Source organism: Amphiprion ocellaris, chromosome 5, assembly GCF_022539595.1.
Source record: "Amphiprion ocellaris isolate individual 3 ecotype Okinawa chromosome 5, ASM2253959v1, whole genome shotgun sequence".
Lineage (NCBI taxonomy): Eukaryota > Metazoa > Chordata > Actinopteri > Pomacentridae > Amphiprion > Amphiprion ocellaris.
In genome coordinates, this window is record NC_072770.1 from 38,247,723 (window position 1) to 38,271,420 (window position 23,698).

General features: G+C 38.7%; 1 protein-coding gene across 2 annotated transcripts in view; it reads left to right on the top strand.

Annotated features, from left to right (window-relative positions):
• The window catches only part of dag1 (dystroglycan 1), a 70,992-nt gene that overhangs the window by 37,400 nt on the left and 9,894 nt on the right, over positions 1-23,698 (top strand). Inside the window, exons 1-2 of one of the 2 annotated variants that reach the window (XM_035956739.2) lie at positions 3,550-4,097; positions 7,882-8,390. In XM_035956739.2, coding sequence (XP_035812632.1) covers positions 8,040-8,390 — 351 coding nt within the window. In that variant the 5' untranslated portion in view covers positions 3,550-4,097; positions 7,882-8,039. Of the gene's footprint in view, positions 1-3,549; positions 4,098-7,881; positions 8,391-23,698 lie in introns of those variants that run through there. The other variant, XM_055010441.1, reaches the window with a different exon arrangement.

Here is a 23,698-nt window from a genome sequence, read left to right on the forward strand (position 1 = left end):
TATTGTAAAGGTAAATCACGGTGTAATCCGGAGTTTTGCTGCAGCTTCTGGTCGGGAGGGGAAACCTGCTGCTGCTTCGGGTTTGAATAGTGCTAATATTTGTGCTAATTTTTGTGCCCTGCTCGGCGTCGGTGTCACCTGTCAGTCTGGAGCTTCCATTCTTAGAAACCTTCCCCCTTCCTGCCGTTTCTGGGGCCAATAATAGAGCCTCGGCCAGGACTGGAAGGCGACTCGGTGGAGGACGGAGGGAGGAGCCGCCACTGAAGTGCTAATGTTTGGAGATGCTATCTATGTGATTAGCTGCCTTTCTTTTTTTTGGGGGGGGGGGATTTCTTTGCTTTAATGGCCTCTGAGCTGCGTTTTCTGGGTCCTCGTTGGTCGCTGAGGGGAATTCCAGCGGAGGAATTTCCTCACAGGTTCAGACAGGATCTTCTAGACTCTGCTGCTTGTTTATGTGGAAACACTGAAGGGACACAGAGCTGCAGGAAATCAAGTTAGTTCTTGTAAAAGTGGGATAATAAGTGAAGAAAAGTTTTAATCATATGAAAATATGTTTTTTTATTATTAAATAACCTGTCTTCAATGTTCTAGATTAACAGTTTTGCACAGTCCAGTCCTTAAATGTCCAGTTTTAAAGGACAGCTTCACAGTTTTTTTAAAAAAATTCTGTCTGAATTCCAAATAGTTTCTGGGAATTTTTCACATTTTTCCTCACTGTTGGTTAGTCCTGCACCTCTATGGAAACAAAAACAACCATGAAAAAAGAGACATCAAAAAATTATATATTTTTTGTGTTTTGAAACAATGAAGGGACTGAAAACTACACAGGAAATGAAAGTAGTTGTTGTTGTGCATCATTATCTGATGTGAAACTAGGATAAATTGCGATTAAAGTGTAGCTTGAAGGGGATAAAGCATTTCATCATCTGCATATATGATGATTTTTAATGTTTAATCTGTCTCTTACTTTTTAAAATGAAATATGTCACCTGTAAGTTGACAAAAAGGACAGAAAATGTCGGTTTCGCACAGTTCTCTCCTTAAATACTCTGTTTTGCCAAGAGTTTTAAAGGACAGATTCGCAGTTTTTTTTTTTTTTTTTAATTCTGTTTGAAGTCCAAGTAGTTTCTGGGAGTTTTTCACACTTTTTTCCACTGTGGTTCATCATAAAAAGTTCTGCACTTCTATGGAAACCAAACAGCTATGGTTAGATAGAGACAGATCTTTAAAAAAAAAAAAAAAAAAAGTCAGTTTATTAATGTATGGAAACACTGAAGGTGCACAACAATACCAAGGAAATGAAGTTGAGTGTCGATGTACATCATTATTTTATGTAAAACTAGGATAAATTAAAGTGTAGCTATAAGCAAATAAAACGTTTCATCATCTGCATATATGAGGATTTTTATTAATTATTAATATGTCTTACTTTTTTAAATGAATTATATCATCTGTAGGTTGATAAAAGGTGAGAAATTGTCACTTTTGCACAGTTCAATCCTTAAATATCCTGTTCTGCCAACAGTTTTAAAGGACAGATTTGCAGTCTTTTTAAATTCTGTCTGAACTCCAAATAGTTTCTCAGCGTTTTTGCTAATTTTTCCTCACTGAATGTTAGTCCTGCACCTACACAGGAAGTGAAGTTGATTGTTGATGTACATCATTATTTTATGTAATACTAAGACAAACTGTCATTAAAGTGTAGTTACAAACAAATAAAACATTTCATCATCTGCGTATAAGGTGATTTTTAAAAATAATTAACCTGTGTCTTACTTTTTAAAATGAAATATTTCCTCTGTAGTTTGGTAAAAGTACAAAAAGTACCCATTTTGCACAGTTCAATCCTTAACTGTTCTGTTTTGGCAACATTTTTAAAGGACAGCTTCACAGTTTTTTAGTTTGTTGCAACCGTGCAGTTAATTAGCTGGTGGGAAGATGTCACTTTTTGGAATTAGTTCTTTATATTTGAGTTTAAATTATGTACAATATTAAGCCGGCGCAGCATAATTATGTCAATGCAACTCATCAAAAATAAAGTTTGTAAGTCAAAATTAGAGTTTTTTGAGGAACAAGTCCTATAAAATTAGTTTTTACAGTGTACAGAACAATTTGCTGCCACAGCATTTTTAATTCAGAGGTGAAAAAAACATCTGCAAGAACGCAGACTAAATGTTTTGACTCTTGGTAATGTAGAAAGAAAGCTCCAGATTCTGTGTTTTCTGGATCTGAGCGTTTTTTTAATTCCAGGACACGATCAACGTGTTAAAGTCGCCCATCCTCTGGCAGTAAATCCAGTCAGTTCAGTAACTGCAGGAACTTAACAAAGGTGTCGCCGTGACGACCGGTCAGCTGGTTCCAGACAGCCCCAGTAAATCCAAACTGGGAATCTGTTGGCTGGAGCCGGACACAAACAAACCTCTTCATCTAGTGTGTCTCAGTGAGATTATTGTCCTTATTCCAAGCCGGGGCGTTTTTCTTTCCTCCTGTCTCACTTTTCCTCACTGTGGTTCATTTTTAACTACAATATAAAGTCCTGCAGCTACAACCACGACTAGATGGAGAGAGATCTTAAAAAAATGTAGTTTATTAATGTATGGAAACACTGAAGGGACACAATGCTACACAGGAAATTAAGTTAGTTGTGAATAAAACATTTTATCATCTGCATATATGATGATTTTTAGGATTATTTAACCTGTCTCTTACTTTTTAAAACAAATATGCCATCTGTAGGTTGATAAAAGGACAGAAAATATAAGTTTTACACAGTTCAATCCTTAAATGTTCTATTATGCCGACAGTTTTACTGGACAGATTCACAGTTTTTTAAAATTCTATCTAAAGTCCAAGTACTTTCTGGGCGTTTTTCACATTTTTCTTCACTGTAGTTCATTTTTCACTGAAATAAAAAGTCATGCACCTCTGTGGAAACCGAACAACTATAATGGGATAGTGACAGATCGGGGAAAAAAGTCAGTCTTCCTTTTTTAACATGCACCTATAGATATTTTGTTTGAATTATTTTTTTCTCAGATTAGTGGAAACAAAAACATCAAAAAATTTAATTCAGATCCTGAAAATGAATAAATCTTTAGTAATTCTGATCAGAAAGGATGGAGGGCTAAAAATATATACAGTAAAAGTCAAAAATGATAATTTTTTTTAGTTTATGGTGCAGATATTTTTGTCTTTAAGGTCCTTAATGAGGATTTTTAAAAATGTATCTTTCATTTTACAAAACAATATGCATCAGAATAACTAATTAATAATTAACATTTATCAGACTGTGACAATAAAAAAAAAGTAAATGGAAAATATCTATTTTTATCTTTTTTCCATGCAGTTTCGTGCAATTTAGAGACATTTTGCAGTAAAAGTGGCAAATGATCTCTTTGAGGGGGCAATATTTCTGTCTTTAAGGTCCTGATTGATGATTCTTTTAAAAAATCTTACACTTAAAAAAATGCATCAGCATCAATATTTGTGTTAATCATTGACATTTCCCAGATGGCAAACATCCAAAAATAAGGTTTAAATCCAGAAAAAGAATGACTATTTGGTAGAAAATAATAAAAAGGAATGTTTTGATGGCGTTTCATGTTGGGTGTTTGTTAACTCTGGGACTAATCAAATATCAAAACAGTCGCCTAGTTTCCACTTTATTTATATCTTGAATCTTTCAGGTTTTATTTGGAGACGCTTGAAGCAGAAATTGCCGGTTTCTTCTGGTGTGTGTTTCCGTAGTGGGCGGAGCTTGTGTTTCAGTAATAACGGCTCTCTGAGTGGGAGGTTGTTCACCACTTCGTCTGATCGCGTCGCTTCTTTCAGCAGCTTTGACAGCGTCTCTTTATCCTTCATTCCTCCTCCGTCCTCTCATTGTCCCGCCGTAAATAGACGAGCCGAGCTTCTGGTAGGTGAGGCTGAAAAAAACAAAAAAAAAAAACAAAAAACAAACTGCCTTGACGGAGGGGGAAGGTGTTCGAAGCTCAAACCTCTGGAGAAGAAAGCCAGCAGCGAAAGAAAAGAGAAGCTCGTGGCAGATGGAACAACAGAGGAGGGAAGGAGGAACGTTGCCGAGGGCGACGCCGTTGAAGGTATCCGACATGAAAGCAGGGAGTTTTATCCACGTTGGACTAGTTTTAAAAGTTTCCACTCGGAAATGATCTCAAAGCGACTTCAATGGAGACGACGACTTTCAGGAAAACAAAAAGGTTCCAATGAAACTTTGTTAGTTTATGTAAAACTACTATAAATTGCTATTAAAGTGTAATTAAGCCTATAAAATGTTTCATCGTCTGCATATATGAAGACTTTTATTATTAGTGAAATAATTTTTTTCACTAAAAGTTTCCACACAGAAATGATCTCAAAGCGGCTTCGATGGAGACGTTTTGACTTTCACAAAATCAAAAAAGCTCCAACGAAACTTCTATAAAAGATCGACTTTAATTGGAAATTTGCCCGTTACAGGTTAACCCTCATGTCGTCCTGCGGGCCAAAACTGATCCGTTTTAAAGTTTGAAAATGTGGGGAAAAAAATATATTTTCATAGTGAAACTTCTGATGTCCACATTTTCAACATTTTTGGGAAATCTTTGAACATTTTTTGGTGGAAAAAAGAAATGCTGAATATGTTTATTAAGAACATTCACATACAGTTTTTTAGGTGAATGTTCTTAAGAAAATATTAGAAGTTTTACTGATATATATGGAATCACTTTAGATGTTTTTAGGATTTTTTTTGGAAGATTTTTACTCATTTTTTGAAAATATTTACAAGAATTTTCTTGCCAAATTTGGAGGATTTTTAAAAAATATAACCTTTAAGGGAAACTTTTAAGGAATTATTGGAATTTTCTTCCTGAATGTTTTGCAAATTTTCTGAAATTTGGGGAATTTTTTTGCAGATTTTTTGGATTTTTTTCAGACAAGGAAACAATATTTTTTGGTGCCTGTAAATGTGGACAACAGGAGGGTTAAAAATAAAGAAAACAAAAGAAAGGATGAGTTTACATTGAAACATGATCTGCAAACCTGTTTTTGGTCAAAAGCATCCTTTGCATAGCTGAAATAATTCCAGAAAACAATTTATTTGTTTATTTTTCTGCAACAAAATCTTGCTTTTTCAGTGTTTTTCTGCAGTTCTTGACTCATTTTGCTCAAGAAAACTGACGAAAAGCCCTAAAATTAGAGTAAATGATAGTTTATCAGACAGAATTCTCTTGTAGATAAACAGATATTTTATTCATCATTGGGGGAATTCATGGTTTTCAGTAGATTGCAGTTATGTTTAAGAAAAATTGAGAAAATAAGGTGCATTGACATGCTCGTTATTTATAATAATGAAGAGTATTAACTTTTCTTAATGTATCAAGCAGGAAAACTAGTTGTTTCATGATGTTTTTGAGTTTTTTTGCTGAACTGAGTCTCAGTTTTCCTCCTAAACATGATCTGAAAACCCATTTTTGGTCAAAAGCATCCTTTGCGTAGCTGAAATAATTCCATAAAACTGTTTTTTTTTGGTTTTTTCTGCAACCAAATTCTCATTTTTCAGTGTTTCTCTGCAGTTCTTGACTCATTTTGCTCAAGAAAATTTTTTTACATAATTTTTTTTTAAAAAGACTATTAACTTCCACAATGACTCAAAGGTTGATTTCCACAAATTTCTGATGAGTATTTTCTAGTGTTAAGACATCTTGTCTTTTGCCAAAAATCTGTCCAAAATCACTAAAATTAGTTCAAGGTAAACATTTTGACTTGTTTTGGACATGTTTTTGTTATTTTGGACAATTTTTGAGTCATTTCTTTTTGCCATTTTTGTGTAATTTTTGAAAAGTTTGTGTCATTTCTGATATATAATTTTCATTTTGTATACATTTTTAGTCAATTTGGGCAAATTTTGTGTCATTTCATTTGGATTTTTTTTCATTTTAAAAGATTTTTAAGTGATTTTTGACAACTTTTTTTGTAACTTTGAACAAATTGTAATCATTAGAGAATAGAATAATTCCATTACACAGATTTTATAGTTATTTTTTGCAACCAAATTCTCCTTTTTCAATGTTTCTCTGCAGTTCTTGACTCATTTTGCTGCAGATGTGAAGCCAAACTGAGCCTGAAAGCCGTTTATTCCAACAGTAGAGGTGTTTTTTTTTCTTTTTGCTGAACTTGAAAACATTTCTCTCGTCCTCCTGAAGTCGACTCCGGTGATAAAAGCTTCGCCAGCGGGAAACTCCGGCGTGATTAAAAACAGAGTTGTGTCCAAAAGGTGAGGCGAGCGGCTGAACGCTACCTGGGAGGCCGGCTGCTGCTGTTGCCGGGGGAGTCCTGCCATGATTCCACTTTCTCCGACGGCCTTCTGCTCCGGGGCCTCGGCAGGGGGCCTCGGTTCGGTTCCCCTCCTCTCCTTTCTTTCTTTCTGCTCAAAAAGCCCCAGAGGGGGGGAAATGGTTTGTGCTGTCTCAGGAGGGGATCCTCTCCTCCATGAAAGAGCCGCATGAATAACAAACGGAGGTTCATCCGTCCAGCTTCAGCCTCGGGTTGACCTCGTCCACAAAGGAGGAGGCTGCATTCATCAGCGGCTCCCAGCAGCTATTGTTGGATAATCCAGGGTCCCACCGTGGATCACCTCCTCTTTCCATCTCTGAAAACAGGCACTATCTACAGTCTAAATAACACGTTATATTTTATATTTCCTATTCCCTGAGCTGCAGCTTCTCCTGATTATTTTGTTGTTTTTTCCCAGTTCTATTGGTGGTTCTGGTTGCTGTTGGTTTCCAGATCGTAACCCTCGAGTCGTCCTGTGGGTCAAAATTGACCTGTTTTAAAGTTTGAAAATGTGGAGAGAAAAAAACAATTCACAGTGAAACTTCTGATGTCCACATTTTCAATATTTTTGGGAAACAAAACAACGAAAACACGAGACAAATGACAAAAAAAGACAAAAAAACAAGACAAAACATGACAAAAATCAGACAAAAAATGCCAATAACACGACAAAAAAATGACAAAAAACACAAAAAACTGACAAAAAACAGACAAAAAACAAGCAAGACAAAAAGAAAACACAAAATGACAAAAACAGAAATGACATAAGTCAGACAAAAAAAAAACAACAAAAATGAGACACAAAATTACAAAAATCAGACAAACCACACGAAACAAAACAAGAGACACATTTTTGAACATTTTTTCACTTATTTCGGGCTCATTTATAGTTACAACATATTTTATAGTGACTCAAATTGGCCAAAATGACTAAAAATATGTCTGACATGACACAAAAATTGTTCAAAGTAAAAGAAACTTTTTCCTAAATGACTCAAATCTTGTCCAATCGATAAAAAGACTTAAAGCATATCCAAAAGTGACTCAAAACATGTTTTAAATGACTAAAATCTGTTCAAAATTACAAAAAAGGTTGTCAAAATCACTTAAAAATGGTCTAAAATGACAAAAAAAAAACCCAAATGAAATGACACAAAGCTTGCCCAAGGCGACTAAAATCTTTCCGAAATGACTCAAAACATGTTCAAAATGGGGGGAAAATGTCAGAAATGACTCAAAACTTGTCTGAAATAACAAAAAATGTGTCCAAAAGCACTCAATATGTGTTCAACAAGACTCAAAAAAATGGTCCAAAGATGAACTCAGTAGAGGACTGGTTGCATTTCCACAGATTTTTTACAACTGTTTTCTACTGTGAAGTTATTTTCATGTATTATTTTTAGTAAAACCCTCAGTATTAGATGAATTTACCTCGATGAGTGAGTTTAAAGCAGCAGAGAGCCAGAAGTGTAAGATTTAATCAAATTACTGCTGCTTCCTGAACCGTCGGAGGATTGACTCGAGTGTTTTAACTTCTTCCGTCTCCTGCAGATCACAATGAGGCTCTGAGCACAAAAGGCCGTGAGGAAGGAGGACAAAGACGAAGGATTCCTGAGGAGGAGAAGGAGGCGGCTTCAAAGGAGGGATTTGTATGCTCCCCTCCACCACTCGGACATCCTCCTTTTTTATTTTCCACCGCTGACAGAAGAATGCCGGGTGAAGTGAGGCTGCCCAGGACTAGAGCGCTGCTGCTGGGGCTGCTGCTGGCGGTGGCGGCTTGCGGCGGCGTGAAGGTGGACCTGCTGGGCGACATGGTGTTCGTGGAGGCCGACGACCGGCTGGGCGGAGAGCTGGAGGCCTCCATGACCTCCTCGCTGCTCGGGGAGTTCCAGGAGGCGTCCGACGGGATCCGGCCGATGGAGCCGGCCGACGTGGCAGCAACCCAGCAGAACCCGTCGACGCCGACCACCTTCCCGGACTCCTCGGCGGTGGTGGGGAGGATCTTCCAGATGAAGGTGCCCAACAAGATGGAAGACATTCTGCTGGGCGACATCGTCAAGGTGAGTTGGCTGTTGGAGTTGTTTGAAACTTGGAAATATTCACTTTTTTGTTTATAAACTGTCTTCTCAACTTAAGGAACTTTGGATGATTGAGGCGGTTTGTTGGCAAGAACCAAAGCTGGAACCTCCGTTTACATCCGTCACCAAACTGCTTGGCAATATGAGCTACTTGGAGGTCATTAAGCATCACAGACGTCTATGTCATGGTGTCTGTTGCTAACTAAACTCCCAAAATGCTCTTTGCTGACCATCGTGGCCTAGTTGGAGGTCTTTAATAACCACAGAAGTCTTTGTCATGGTGCCCATTGCTAGCTAACCCCCAGAATGTTCTCAGCTTGCCATCATGAAATAGTTGAAAGTCATCAATCGCCACAGAAGTCTTTGTCATGGTGTCCCTTTTCTAGCTAAACCTTCAAAATGCTCCCTGCTTACCAACTTGACCTAGTTGGAGGTCATTAGTCACTACAGAATTCTTTTTCATGGCGCCCATTGCTGTCTAAACCCTGACAATGCTCTCCGTTTGCCCTCATGAACTAGCTGGAGGTCTTTAATCGCCACAGAAGTCTTTGTTATGGTGCCCCTTTACCAGCTAAACCCCTACAATGCTCTCTCAATCAGTTATTATTATCAATCAATATTTGTCTATTATTTCATCCTACATATAATCTTGGTAATGTTGGAGTCAAGAACTTTTTTGTTCCATCAGAGTTTTGAGGAAACGTCACCGTTGTGAAGCTGAAATCTAGACAGTTCTTTGTGTTTTTTACAGTTTATGGCTGATAAACGTCATTTTGCTGATTTTGAAAGTCGTATTCTGTCGGTTTAAAGATCTCCGTCCTCCAGGAAAAACCAGAGAGGAGCCATTTTCCTTAAAAATCCGTCGGTTTAAATGATTCCAGTCGGAAGTTTCCCCGAGGTGACGATCTCTCCGAGCCGCCGCTGAAATCTGACCTTTTTTAATTGCAGCGCATTTTCCACAGCTGCCAATTTACTGTAATATACGGGTGATATATATGGATGTGATCTATGGATGTGAGATACGTGGCCTCCTGGAGCTTCTTCCACCTCCATGTTTCAGGTTTCCTTCTCCATCTTCTGAAAATTATTCCAAAAACTCTCTTCATATTTCCTCCTTCTTCCTTCGTCTTAATTCAACTTTTAAACGTCTCGCTGCAGCTTCTATTAGGGGCAACAGTTTGGACAAAATAAACCTAAAAACTGGGCGAAGGCGGCGTCAGTATATCAAAGGTCACAGATTAGATCTCTGATTGGTCGACCTCGTTCTCCTCCTGGTTTCTGATTCCAGACTTCGTCCCCTCAGGTGCAGCGAAGGTCGACCTCAAGGTTTCTTAGAGAAAAGAAAAGGCCAAATCAATTTGTTGCTCCGCCGTCGCCTCGCTAAGGCCGCCTCCTTATGAAAATCTGCCAGCAGATCTGACAGACGCTCACCTTTCAGCCGTTTATCCATTCAGACGACGTCCAGAAGCAGCTCCTCGGCATTTAGAGAGACGAGGAAGTAGACGGAGGATACAGTAGGAGGACTCACAGGTCCAACATCCAATGTCTGTAGGACGATCTTACACAGGAGGGCAGGAAAAGTTCATGTTTTATCAAAAATAATGCTGGAATATTAGATTTTTAGGTCAGATTTGCTGCACTTCTTTTCATCTTTCTTTAAAAATGTTCTACTTGTCAGTGTTTAATGTGATAATAAGCCAAATTCCTTGTACGTAAAAACCTATTTAGCAATGAATATTTGCTCACTTCAGTCTGTTCCAAACTAACAACACATCAAGAAGCGATAAAACAACAGCAGTAAAACGTCTTAAAACAGCTGAACAGAGATACCAAGAGCCACAACATGGTGACAAAGACACAGAACGAGGCCAGAAAGAAGCAAATGAACCACGGAGAGACAGAACCAAAGACAAAGAGATGCTAAATGAACCCAAACAGATGCTAACAGTGTAAACACAGATAAAAACCACCTCTTTGACACGCAAAAGAATGACTAGTAGAAGCAAAGTGGTTTCAAAGATGAACGAAATGACCCGAAAGGGATTAAAAATGACTAAAAAGATACAAAACAAAGATAAATGGGTCGACGATGCAAAAGAAGAGAAAATGGCCATAAAGACACACAAAGTGACCAAAATGACATTAAAACTGACTAAAAGAGAGGCAAAATAAACACAAACAACATGTTATTTAGATGAGATAAAAATGGCTTGTAAATTACCCAAAAAATACTGTCTAATTATGGTATTTTAAGTCATTAGCTGCAGCTTTAGCATTATGCTAGCGACAAAGAGAGAGAATTTTGTGGTACAAATCTCTAGATGGAGTGAAAAATGAAACGACAGTGATTTAAAAACGTGTGATTTTAGAGGAGATGCGTCTCCAACTTGTTGCTAAAGGAGGTTTTTTGTCATTCCTGATGCATTTTCTGGACGTTTGTTTGGTTTTCCTGCAGCAGAATGAATCTGATGGAACAGAAAAACGTTGTTCTCTGACTGTGCTGCATGTTTGTGTCAGAGTTACAGTCGCTGAAAGCAGACAGTGGCTGGCGTTGTAAAGGCCTGATTCCCCCTTGGGGGCGTTTTGGTGGGAAAAGTAACTTTCTTCTGCTCCCCGCTGAGTCTTTCCTCTCAGCTCTTTATCAGCTGAAGCCTTTTCTCTGCTTTCAGCTGCACCAACAACTATTCTTCTGTCTTTCTCTGGAAGTCGGACACTTTCCTTCCATGTTTTCTGTCCGACGGCCTCTAAAACCATCAGCCATCATTCCATTATTTCTTTCCATTTGTTTTGTGTAAATGTTTCGTTTTAACCGTCTGTAAGCAAAGAAGTTTCTGGACGTTTTTTGTCACATTTTTACTCAGCGGTCGAACATTTCTGACGCAGAAAACAAAAATCTCATTTTTAAGCTTAAATTTGGTTCATTTTCATGAAGGAAGCAAAAATCACGCATGCTGAGCTTACAGACCACTAAATAGCTGAAAATCTGATAATTTTTTTGTTTTTTTTCAGTTTGAGGATCTGATAAAAGATGTCATTTTGGTGATTTTTAAAAAAATAGATAACATCTGGTTAGTGAATTTACAAAATAAATGATGCAGAATTATGCCATTTTGTGGAAAAGTCTTGTTTTTAAGCTTAAATTTGGTTAATTTCCCAAAGAAATCCCAAAGAAACCAATAATCTTACATCCTCAGCCCTCAAACCACCAGATAGCTAAAAACTTGATTAATTGTTTAGTTTTTTTACAGTTTCTGGCTCTGATAAATGGTGTCATTTTGGTGATTTTTAAAATATACATAACATCTGGTTAGTGAATTTGTAAAATGAAGCTTGCAGAATGAAGCAATTTTGTTGAAAAGTCTTATTTTTAAGCTTATATTTGCAAAATTTTTCTGAGGAAACCAAAAATCACTGATGATAGGCTGACAGAGACTAACAAAATAGCTGAAAATCTGATTAATTTTTCAGTTTTTTCAATTTCTGTCTCTAATCAAAGGTCATTTTGGTAATTTAAAAAAAAAAAAAACGCCTGGTTAGCGAATTTATAAAATGAAAGCTGTAGAATGAAGTGGTTTTGATGACAGATCTTGATTTTAGGCTTAAATTTGGTTAGTTTTCCCAACAGAAGCGAAAATCTCTCATGCTAAGCTCACAGACCAGCACATAGCTGAAAATGTGATTTTTCAGTTTTTTCAGTTTCTTGTTCTGGTAAAAGGTGATATTTTGATGATTTAAAAAACAAAACAAGCCGCTGACTGGGTTTGGGGTCCAAATCAGTTAAAACTGCAGCCGTCATCCTGTTATTAGAGCCTCTCGTCTCTCCATTTATTTCTATACTTTAATTTTAAAAAAATACTTTTCATCTTTATCCTCAGTTGTGCAAATATGTGCAGAATTTTTTTTATTTTTTACAGAATCTGGTTCAAGCAAACGCTTAATTTTTGGGTAAATTTGTCAAATGAAACAGCAATTTTTGGTGAAAAATCTTGTATTTAGGCTTAAATTTGGTTAATTTTCCCTAAGGAAGGAAAACTCTCATAATAAGCTCAAAGACCAACAGATAGCTGAAAACCTGATAAATTTTGCAGTTTTTTCCGTTTCTGTCTTTGATAAAAGAAGTCATTTTGGTGATTTTTTAAATATAGATAACATCTGGTTTTGAAATTTCTAAAATGCAACGTATAGAATGGAGCAATTCAGTTGACAAAGCTTGTTTTTAACCTTAAATTTGGTTAATTTTCCTGAAGAAACCAAAGATCTCACACTCTCAGCCCTCAAACCACCAGATAGCTGAAAACCTGATACATTTTTCAGTTTTTTCCATTTCTGTCTCTGATAAAAGGTGTCATTTTGGTGATTTTTTTTCTACCAGCATTCTTTTAAAACCTGCTGGCTGGTTTAACTCCTGTCATTAGAGCCTCTTCTCTCTAAATTTAAATAAAAAACAAACTTTTCCTGCTGCTTCTCGAGGCTCTTCTTTCTTAATGTCACTCTTTGTCGTCTCTCTGAGTCCCGTCCTGCATGTTAGAGCTTCTGGAGCTGCTGGCAGCGACTCTGTGGAAACCTGGAAGATGAAACCTCCAGAACATATGAGTCACGCTGGTGCTGCTGTGTAATTAAACGTAGAGCGGGTGAGGCTTTTGGCTTCATGAGTTCCAGATCAGATTCATTCATACTCTGCTGCTGAGAACAAGTTAAAAAAAAAAGATTTCAAGGCGTAATTTCCATCTGACCTCCATAATTACAGCCTCACAGAGACGAGAGGAGATCCTTCGGCTTCCACAACTTTTAGTGGAGTGTTGTTGTCCTCTGGTCGCCTAGCAACCCGTTTGTCATCCAGGTTTATATTTAGACGCTGCGGTTTTAAATCGGACTCGTAAAGAAGCGCCGCAGAACGACGTTTCTGCTCCAATAAACTCCATTTTCAGGTTTATTTTTAAAGGAAAACGTAATCTTGTCTTGCTTTTGCTGTTTTTTGTCTTTTTTGTCTGACTTTTGTAGTTTGTCTCACATTTTTGTCATTTTGTTTCTCACTTTAATTTTGTGTCTCATTTTTGTCATTTCTCTTCTTGTTTTTGTCGTCTTTTTTCTCGTTTAGATAAACTGTAACGTGTAAATTTATCTTTCTGCTGGTTTAGTTACTGTTAATCACGACTAAATGAGCGACAGGAGACTTTATGAAGTTATTTTCTTGTTTTTAGTCATCATAAATTCCGAGCCTAGAGGAGTTAATCTGAGTTTTTAGCCTCGACTGACTGAATAAAAACACTCAATTAATGCTGCGAACATCCCATAATGCATCACTTCCTGCAGCAGGTTGTTACTCAGAGACTCTCCCCAACTGAAGTCCCCAAATATCTACTTTTTCAGGCTTAATTCCAGGAACAAAAAGCTAAATATTGGTCTGTTTTTCACTGGTTCGTCCTCAGATCTTCCTGTTTTTTATTTTTTTCTTTCCTCGAGTGTCCGTCTCGTCTTCAGGCCACTTCCAATGGCCTCTCATTCTCCTCGTCTCTCATTATCCCCCAGCGATGTGTTTAAGATTTAATGGTTTGTGTCGCCGCTGCAGCTCATTAGAGGATAAAGATAGTTGATGTTTTATTCACGCCGCATCAGAGGAGAGGGAGGAAAAAAAAGAGAAAGTGGATAATTGCTGACCTGGGGACAGCGGAGGGCTTCGGTTGTTCATCAGGAGGACGGATGATCCTTTAAAGAGGAGCAGCGAGTCTGTTTAAGTGTCCCAACAGGAAGAAAATACACTGCATTCAAAGTAAAAATGCAGTTTAGTTGTCCAAGAATGTGATCCGTTTCATGTAAACGGTTTATTTTTAGTGAATTTTTAAATGAAACATGCAGAATTAAGAGATTTTATTGGGGGGAAAAAGCTTAAATTTGGTTAATTTTTCAAAAGAAACCAAAAATCTCTCATGCTAAACTCACACGTTGTTTGAAAGCTAAATATATGAGGATTTTTTTCTGCTTCTAGGTTTGTTTTTTCGCACAATCTGGTTCATGCAAACTGTTTTTTGTAGCAAATTTGTGAACTTAAACATGTAGAATAGAGCGATTTTGTTGAAAAATCTTGTTTTTATGCTTAAATTTTGCTTAATTCTCCAGATGAATCCAAAAATCACACATGCTAAGCTCACAGACCATCAAATGCAGAATGTTTGCTGTTTGTTTTTTTTAAAATCTCAGACATATTTCCTTGTGTTGGTGGATGGAGAGACTCCTGTGGATGCTTAGATTAAAGTAGTTTAGCAGAAATTGTTGTTAAATTTGTCCTAAACACCTCTGGTGCACAGAGAAGCTTCTAGTCTCCACCAGCAGCTCAGACAGATTTATGGACTAAAATTACTCTGGAAAAAAGCTTAGAAAATGGTAAAAAGATGTATTTTAGTCACACAGACAGACTAGGCCGATGGAAATGTTTAAATGCGGCTGACAGATCGGAGCCCTGTGCAATATTTCGGAGACATTTTGCAAAGAAATCACAGCATTAGAAGCAGAAAAGAGAATCCTAACTTTGCTTCTCACTTTTAGAGGACGACTTCAGAGAGATGAGGCGGGAAATTTAGGGCAGCGTTTATTCTGAGGAAGCTGTATTTGTGTGGCAACGCCGGCTCTGCTGCTGCAAATTTTTTAAAAAGGTGTGGGTCTGTAGGTACACACCAGAGTAAAGACGTAGTAGAACATTTTCTGCTGTGAACAGTGAGTAATACTGGTGGGGCTGCAGCATTAGTCAGAGTCTGCAAAAAAAAACCAAGAAACGAGATAACACACAAGCAGAGATACACAGCAGCAGAGATACACAGCAGCAGCACGTAGGGATGGATATCTAACATGGAGAGTGTGTGTGTGTGCAGTCGTTCACTTTATTGTTTGCCCTTGCAGCTCAAACACACATCTGTCTCAGCGGGACTTTGTTTACACTCGGCTTTATTTTCCCTGCTTCCGGTGTCCAGCGTGGCACGGCGGGAAGCGAAGCGCCGTCGCGTTTGCCGAATCCGGACGAGCTCGCCGGACGCTTGGCCGCCAGCTGTGCGCTCATCTCCTTGCTCGCCTTCCAGTCGTCCTTGTCGTAGCAAAACACACACATGTGCGGCTTCTTGCTTCGCGCTTTCTCAGCTGGAATCAGGCGGCTTCTGTTTGCTGGGCTCGTGGTTGTAACCTGCAGCAGGAAAAAGAGACGTGGTTTAGCGCAGAGAGGAGCTTTATGGGTTTGCTGCAGGCCTTGGCAGCCGTCTCTGCCGTGGGGTTTGTGTTTGTTCGCTTCAGCGCAGGTTTTTACGGCTAAGAGGCCTCTCCATCATCGGGCTTTAATGACTGCATAATAGGGGTTGTGTTTGCGGTTACGAGCGTGCACGTGAATTAATGCGCGTGCGTCATTCGGCTTCCCCTGCAAACTTCTGCAGTCGCAAACATTTTTTACTTAATGACTTTTTTCAAACTCCCGCAGCCCGTAATGTCTTCCTGATGGCTGCTTCTCCGTCCTGCAGCAGAACCTATTAATAGAAAGAGAAATATGTTTTTCCTGGAACGTTTTTCATCTCTGGGAACCTTTTATTGCGATCAAATGGAAATCTCAGGTTCCACCGCTGTGCTCTTTATTTCTGGGCTTGAACTGGAAGCGTGCGGAGCTTTGGATCTGCGTTGTTGGTTTAATGTTTAAGGATCCATTAATGCGTAATTACAGCGATGCTTTACAGTGTCGGTATTTTATAAGTGCAGGTTTTATTGAAGATTAAGGATCATATCAGATTCCTTAAAGCTTCAGTAGAAGGACTTTTTTTGGTTCTTGAAAGTGTTTCATCCAAGAGGCTTCCTCAGTTTTAACCTGAATGTAGAAAGTCCAAATGACACAAGAATACAACCCCTAAACACAAGCTGAGTAATGCACAGTGCACAGTCTGATATATAGAGGACACTAAACGACCAGCAAGACTCAGGAGTCCACCTGCACCTTCAGAAAGAAGGACAGATATGAACCTGGAACAGCATCTCCTCCAAAGATAACTTCAAAATGGCTAAGATAAGACACGTTAAAAAAAAACAAACTCAAAATGACCAAAGATACACTCAGAATGACTAAAATAAGGCACAAAATATCCAAACAGAACTGCAAAATGACCCAAACTAGACACAAAATGTCAAAAATGAAATACAAAATGACCAAAAGTAATGCAACATGACCAAATCTAGACACAAAATTACCAAGATACACTTAAAATAACTAAAATAAAGTACAAAATGCCCAAAAAGACATGCAAAATTGGAAAAGCAAGATGCAAAATGACCAAAAAGACACCCAAAATGACCAAACCCAGGCACAAAATGTCCAAAATGAAATGCAAAGGGACCATAACGAGTGCCAAAATCACAATTTTCTCATGACTTAAGATAAGTGCTCTTGTTGGAGGTCATTAACCACAACAAAATCGTTGTCATGGTGCCCGTTTGCTCTCTAAACTCCCTCAGTGCTCTCTGCCTCCTCTGGTCGCTGTAGGATTGAAAACTAAGAGGTACGACCGCTAATTTATGGTACTTTAGGTGTGTATTATCTAAAAAAAATTATTTTATATTTTAGATGTTAAATAATAAAGGACTGATTGGATCTTGATGTGAACTTCTCTGATTTTAAAGCAACGTTCCAGTTTTCCTGCCTTTTATTCTTGGAGCTGCACTCAGATAGGAGGAGTTTTCCACTTTCAAACAAAAAGCTGCTTGTTTTTCTTTGCAAACACGGTGACATTTCAGATCCTGCAGCTCGTATATTTCCCCTCCTGGATCGCCGCGAGGCCGTGGACCGCCGCCACCAATAAATTTTTTAACGGCAGAAAATAGGCTGAGATGGATTTCCCCTCGTAAACGTCCACCTGTAAATAGTCCCCTTCAGCTCTCAGTCTATATCCATCCATCCATCATCCATCCATCCTGTCATCCATCCATCCATTCATCCATCTACCCTGTCATCCATCCATCCATCATCCATCCATCCTGTCATCCATCCATCCATCCATTCATCCATCCATTCATCCATCTACCCTGTCATCCATCCATCCATCTTCCATCCATCCTATCATCCATCCATCCATTCATCCATCCATCCATTCATCCATCCACCCTGTCATCCATCCATTCATCCATCCACCCTGTCATCCATCCATTCATCCATCCATCCTATCATCCATCCATTCATCTTTTCATCCATCCATCCATCCATCCATCCATTATCATCCATCCATCCTGTCATCCATCCATCTATCCATCTTTTCATCCATCCATCCATCCATCATCTGTCCATCCATCATTATCATCCATCCATCCTGTCATCCATCATCCATCCATCCATTATCAACCATCCATCATCCATCCATCCATCCTTTCATCCATCCATCCATTCACCCATCCACCCTGTCATCCATCCATCCATCCTGTCATCCATCCATCCATCTTTTCATCCATCCATCCTGTCATCCATCCATCCTGTCATCCATCCATCCATCCATTATCATCCACCCATCCATCCTTCCATCCATTCAACCATCCATTCATTCATCCATCCATCATTATCAACCATCCGTCCGTCCATCCATCCATCCATCCATCCATCCATTATCAACCATCCATCCGTCCATCCATCCTTTCCTCCATCCATCCATCCATCCATCCATCCTTCTATCATCCATCCATCATTCCTTCCTTCCTTCTTTCCTTCCTTCTTTACTTCTTTTCCTTCCATCCATCCATCCATCATTCCTTCCTTCCTTCCTTCCTTCCATCCATCCATCCATGCATCCATCCATCCATCCATCATCCATCCATCCATTCACCCATCTGTCCATCCATCCGTTCCTCCATCCATCTATTATCAACCATCCATCCATCATCAACCATCCATCATCATCCATCCATCCATCATTCCTTCCTTCCTTCCTTCCTTCCTTCCATCCATCCATCCATCCATCCTTTCCTCCAATTTGGCCTCAGATTTTCCACTGGAAACACCAGAGGACTCCAGCAGCACCTCCTCTCTTTCTGTAGGACTTTTTCTCACCTCATGCTGGCTTTCTCTTCTCATTTTTCTGTTCACCTCTGTGTCATTTCACCCCAAGTCATCATATCTGAGCGCTGAGCACCTCCTCTTCATCCTCCTCCTCGTCCTTCCTCTAGAATATGAGTGTTATCGGAGGCTGTCAGTCGAGTCATCGTCAACAATGGCCTCCTTTCTCCACGTTCTCCTCTCGCCACCACAATGAGACACTTTATTTCCGCCGACGCCTCCTCCTAATATATATCTCATTCTGTTTTTCCCTCTCATTCTTCTTGCTTGACCTCCCTCTTTCTTTTCCTTCCATCTCCCTCTCCATGGATCTAAATCCCACTCTTTGAACTCTGTGATTGCACGCCTCTCCGGATAATAAAGGAATGTTTTTTTTTTTTCCTGCTGATAAAGCCAACACTGTACAGAAACAGGAAATAAAAGCAAAGACAGCATCGGGTGGAACAGATTCTCGCCATGCAGGATCCTCTCCAGGTTGCATTTTACTTCCAGCTGCTCTTCACTCATTTGTTTTAATAAGCAGATGCTCTAATTGTTGCTATCTGGGTTTGTTATTTGTGTGCCGACGTCCTTTATTGTCCTGCTCGGTTGCATTGCAAACGAGGCCATCAAGTCTTGATGTACTGAGTTTAAATGAAGGTTGAGCAAGTGAATCATTGCTGCAAATGTTCAAAAAGAAATGAAAGATGGCCAAAGCAATGAAAAATGGATAAAAAGGCACTAAGAATGTCCAAAAATAAAGCACAAAATGACCAAAACCAGACACAAAATTAATAAAGATAGAATCAAAATGACTAAAACAAGACACAAAATGTCCAAAAGGCAATGCAAAGTGGTCAAAACCAGATGCAAAATGACTAAAAACGCAGAGTATGACCAAAACCAGACACAAAATGTAAGGATATGCAAAATGACTGAAACAAACAAAATGACAAAAAAAGGGGCCCAGAATGTTCAAATTAATGCACAAAATGAGTGAAACCAGACACATGTCCAAAAAGCAGTGCAAAGTGGACACAACGAGATGCAAAATGCCTAAAAATGCAATGAGAATGTCCAAAATAATGCACACAGTGACCAAAAAGAACTGCAAAATGACTGAAACAAGAGGCAAAATGTTTCCAAGAAACTCATCCTGTGCCACGTCTACTACTTCTGGTGGTGATTATCTATTTTTTATGCTCATGAAGAGTAGAATTGTTGTTTTTCTCTTCTGGAATTCAGTGAGGTCAAAGTACTTCATAAACTGCACTGACAGTATCCTTCAAAAAGCTTTCAAATGGGATTTTACAGGATGAAAAACGCTTCTTCCACTCAGACCCTGAACTCACCGTCTATAACGTGACCCATCGGCACTGCGGCTGCTTTTCTGGACTTTTTCTGACTTCAAGCTCTAAACAAAGCAGCTGAGGAGGAAGCGATGCAGGAAAATAAGGATGATGCCGGCGATACGCGATAACGTCTGGCAGCGTTTCATGCCCGTCGCTCATGTCGGCTTCAAATGCGTTTGTCGCCGTGGCTCACGGAGCTGATAGTCACGGTGGCTTTATGTGTCAGTGGAGGAAGAAAAGAGGATGAAACAAGCCCTAACTTTGATGAGATTATCGTTTATTTGGTTTTAATTAGCAGCCTTTTGAGTCGAGGTTCTGCACTGGAGACGCTTCTGACAGCCAGAACTCTAAAGACAAGACTTCCTCTTTCAGGCTCCCATAATGCCGCCGTCTCAGAGTGGCCGTTTGAAGTCGCCGTGTTCATCCTTGAAAGTTTGATTTCAGAGGTGAATAAGGCACGGTTCCTGCTTCACTGTGAAGTCCTTGAGCAAGGCATTTAACTGCTGCTCTGGGAGCTCATCAAACCGCTCAGAGGAAATTAACTTTGATTGTTGCGTCTGAACGTTATGTCTTCGCCCTGAGTCACCCTTGCCAATAGATAACCTCAAAATGACTAAAGCGAGACACAACATTCCCACAAAGAAATGCAAAATGGTCAAAACAAGATGCAAAATGACTAAAAAGGCACTCAAAATTACGAAAACAAGACACAAAATGCCTAAAATTAACTGTAAAATGGCTCAGACAAGATGCAAAAATGACCCAAAAGAAATGTAAAATGACCAAAACTAGAGTCAAAATGACTATGGATACACTAAAATAAGGTACAAAATGTCCAAAATTAAATGCAAAATGACTAAAACCGGACAAAAAATTACAGCAAGAAATGTAAAATGACCAAAACTAGACACAAAATGACTAAAGATACACTCAAAATGACTAAAATAAGACACAAAATGCCTTAAATGAAATGTAAAATGGCCCAAGCAAGATGTAAAATGGCTAAAAGGCACTCAAAATGTCTAAAAAAAAATGCTAAATAACCAAAACTAGGCACAAAGTGACCAAAGATACACTTAAATGACTAAAATAAGATACAAAATGTCCAAAAAGAACTGCAAAATGGTCCAAACAAGATGCAAAATGACTAAAAAGGCACTCAGAATTTCCAAAATTAGCTATAAAGTCCTTGAGCAAGGCATTTAAGTGCTGCTCTGGGAGGAGATTAACTTTGATTGTTGCGTCTGAACGTTATGTCTTCGTCCCGAGTCGCCCCGAGTCGCCCCGAGTCGTCCTGAGTCGCCCTTGCCGCCACCGCCTCTAATGGCTTCCCGGGAAAGCAGTGGGTTCTCAATAAATCCTCCAAAAGGCGGCGTTTCCCGGCTGTTTTCGGAGGGCTCAGAGGCCGTAACCTTGCCAGCGGTGTGCGGAGGCGAAGGGAAGCTGGAGGAGTCTGTGAGAGCACTCGATAACCTTTAGGGCCAAACATCAAGCTCAGGGAGGAGATATGAAATGTTTTCCTTGACATTTTGGGGGGATTTGATGTATTTTCATGTTTTTTTAGGGAGGCAGGAAGCTCGACTGAGGGGTTGTGCTTTTAACGCTTTCTCAGCCGCCAGCGTCGAGGCTTCAGGGAAACGCATCGTGGCTGGAAACTGAGCTGTTGTTTTCTTGTTTGTTGTATCTGCATACATTTTCTTGCTTGTTTTTCTGTTCTCACAGCTTTTACAACTCGTGTATGCGGTGTAATCCAGAGGCGTTTTTTGTTCAACTTGTCAGCGATCAATAAAGTAAATACTCTGCTATCAGTAAAAAGACTAAAACAAGACACAAAATGACTGAAGATACATTCGAAACGACTAATACCAGACACAAAAAGTCCAAAAAGAAATGCAAAATGACCCAAACAAGATGAAACATGACTAAAAACACAAAGTCCAAAATACGGCACAAAATATCCAAAAAGAACTGCCAAATGACTAAAACGAGACACAACATGACCAAAGATGCACTTAAAATGACTAAAACAAGATACAAAATGTCCAAAAAGAAATGGAAAATGACCAAAATGAGACATACAATGACTGAAGATACGCTTAAAATGACCAAAATAAGGTACACAATTTCCAAAAAGAAATACAAAATGACTACACCCAGACACAAAATGTCTAAAAAATCTAATCAAATTGCCCAAATTTCAGACAAAAAAGACTTTCTAATCTAAAACCAGACACAATTTGACTAAAGATGTGCTCGGAACAACTAAAACAAGACACAAAATGTCCCAAAAGAACTGTAAAGTGGCTGAATGACTCTTTCTATAATTGCAGCCATGATTAGTGGTACTACGGCTCCTCCTATACCTCCCGATTCCTGCTGCTTTGACTGATTTTTAGTTGATCTTCCTGGATCCTTTTTCCATTTTGTTTTTGATTGTTCGTAGGGGCAAAATCTCGACTGTTCAGTTCAGAAATAACCTAATTTTGGCTCAGTGATTGAACTTTTTATCATTTGACAGTTTATTTGCTCCTCATCTGACCTGATGAATGTAATCGTCATGTATTTTTTCCCTCCATATTTAATCTGCAGCTCCGAGTGCTCGGGACACAAATTTACTAATTTTCAGACCAATTATGACAGTGATGACGATGATTACTGCCTGACAGATCACTCGTCCTTCATTGTCTCTCCGTGATTTAATTTGTCACGAGGCGCTCGGTTTGAAGTTCGGACGCTGGCCGACAAATTAAATGAAACTCAGCTGGAGGAGCCTCCGTCTGAACACACGTTTCTGCTTTTTGATGTTCTGTGCAGCCCTGGTAGTGGATAACAGACACGAGGGGCAATGCTGTTGTTTTCTTGTTCGTTGTGTCCGCATACATTTTCTTGCTTGTTTTTCTGTTCTCACAGCTTTTAAAACCCATGTAACCCTAAACAACACTGGTCCATAATACGTGCAATATATGCAACTGCCACTACCTCATGTGCAATATCCAATTTTCATCCTGTCTATACGAACTACAGTTTCTCTCTTAATTTAAATCCATCTTGTCATTTTGTGTTTTTTGTTCTTATTATTACAAAGCTCTTATATATATATATATATATATATATATTTATATATATATATATATATATATATATATATATATATATATATATATATATATGTATATATATATATATGTATATATATATATATATGTATATATATATATATATATATATATATATATATATATATATATATATATATATATATATATATTGTACTTTGCACTGTATGGCCTGCACCTTACCTTTCGTTGCACTTGTTGCAATGACAATAAAGTGAATCTGAATCTGAATATGTATGTGGTGTAATCCAGAGGTGATGTCAGCGATCACTAAATTAAATACTCTGCAGTCGGTAAAAAGACTAAAACAAGACACAAAATGACTAAAGATACACTCGAAACGACCAAAACAACAGACAAAATGTCCAAAAAGAAATGCAAAATGACCAAAACCAGACATAAAATCACCGAAGATGCACTTAAAATGACCAAAATAAGGTACAATATGTCCAAAAGAAGCGCAAAATGGCCAAAACAACATGCAAAATGACAAAAAAGGCACTCACAATGTCCAAAATAAGGCACAAAATATCCAAAAATAACTGAAAAATGACTAAAACCAGATATAAAATGTCCAAAAAGAAACGCAAAATGACCAAAACCAGAGGCGACAGATGAAACCAACCTCAGCTGGAGGAGCCTCCATCTGCACATCGTTGTTGTTGCTTTTGAAGGTGTGATTATCCAGGTGGGCCGACGTGTAAATAATTCCTCCTGCAACAGGTTTGAGTTTGAAATCGTGACATCTCGCCCCAGAAATGAGCTTTTATCTGGCAGTGA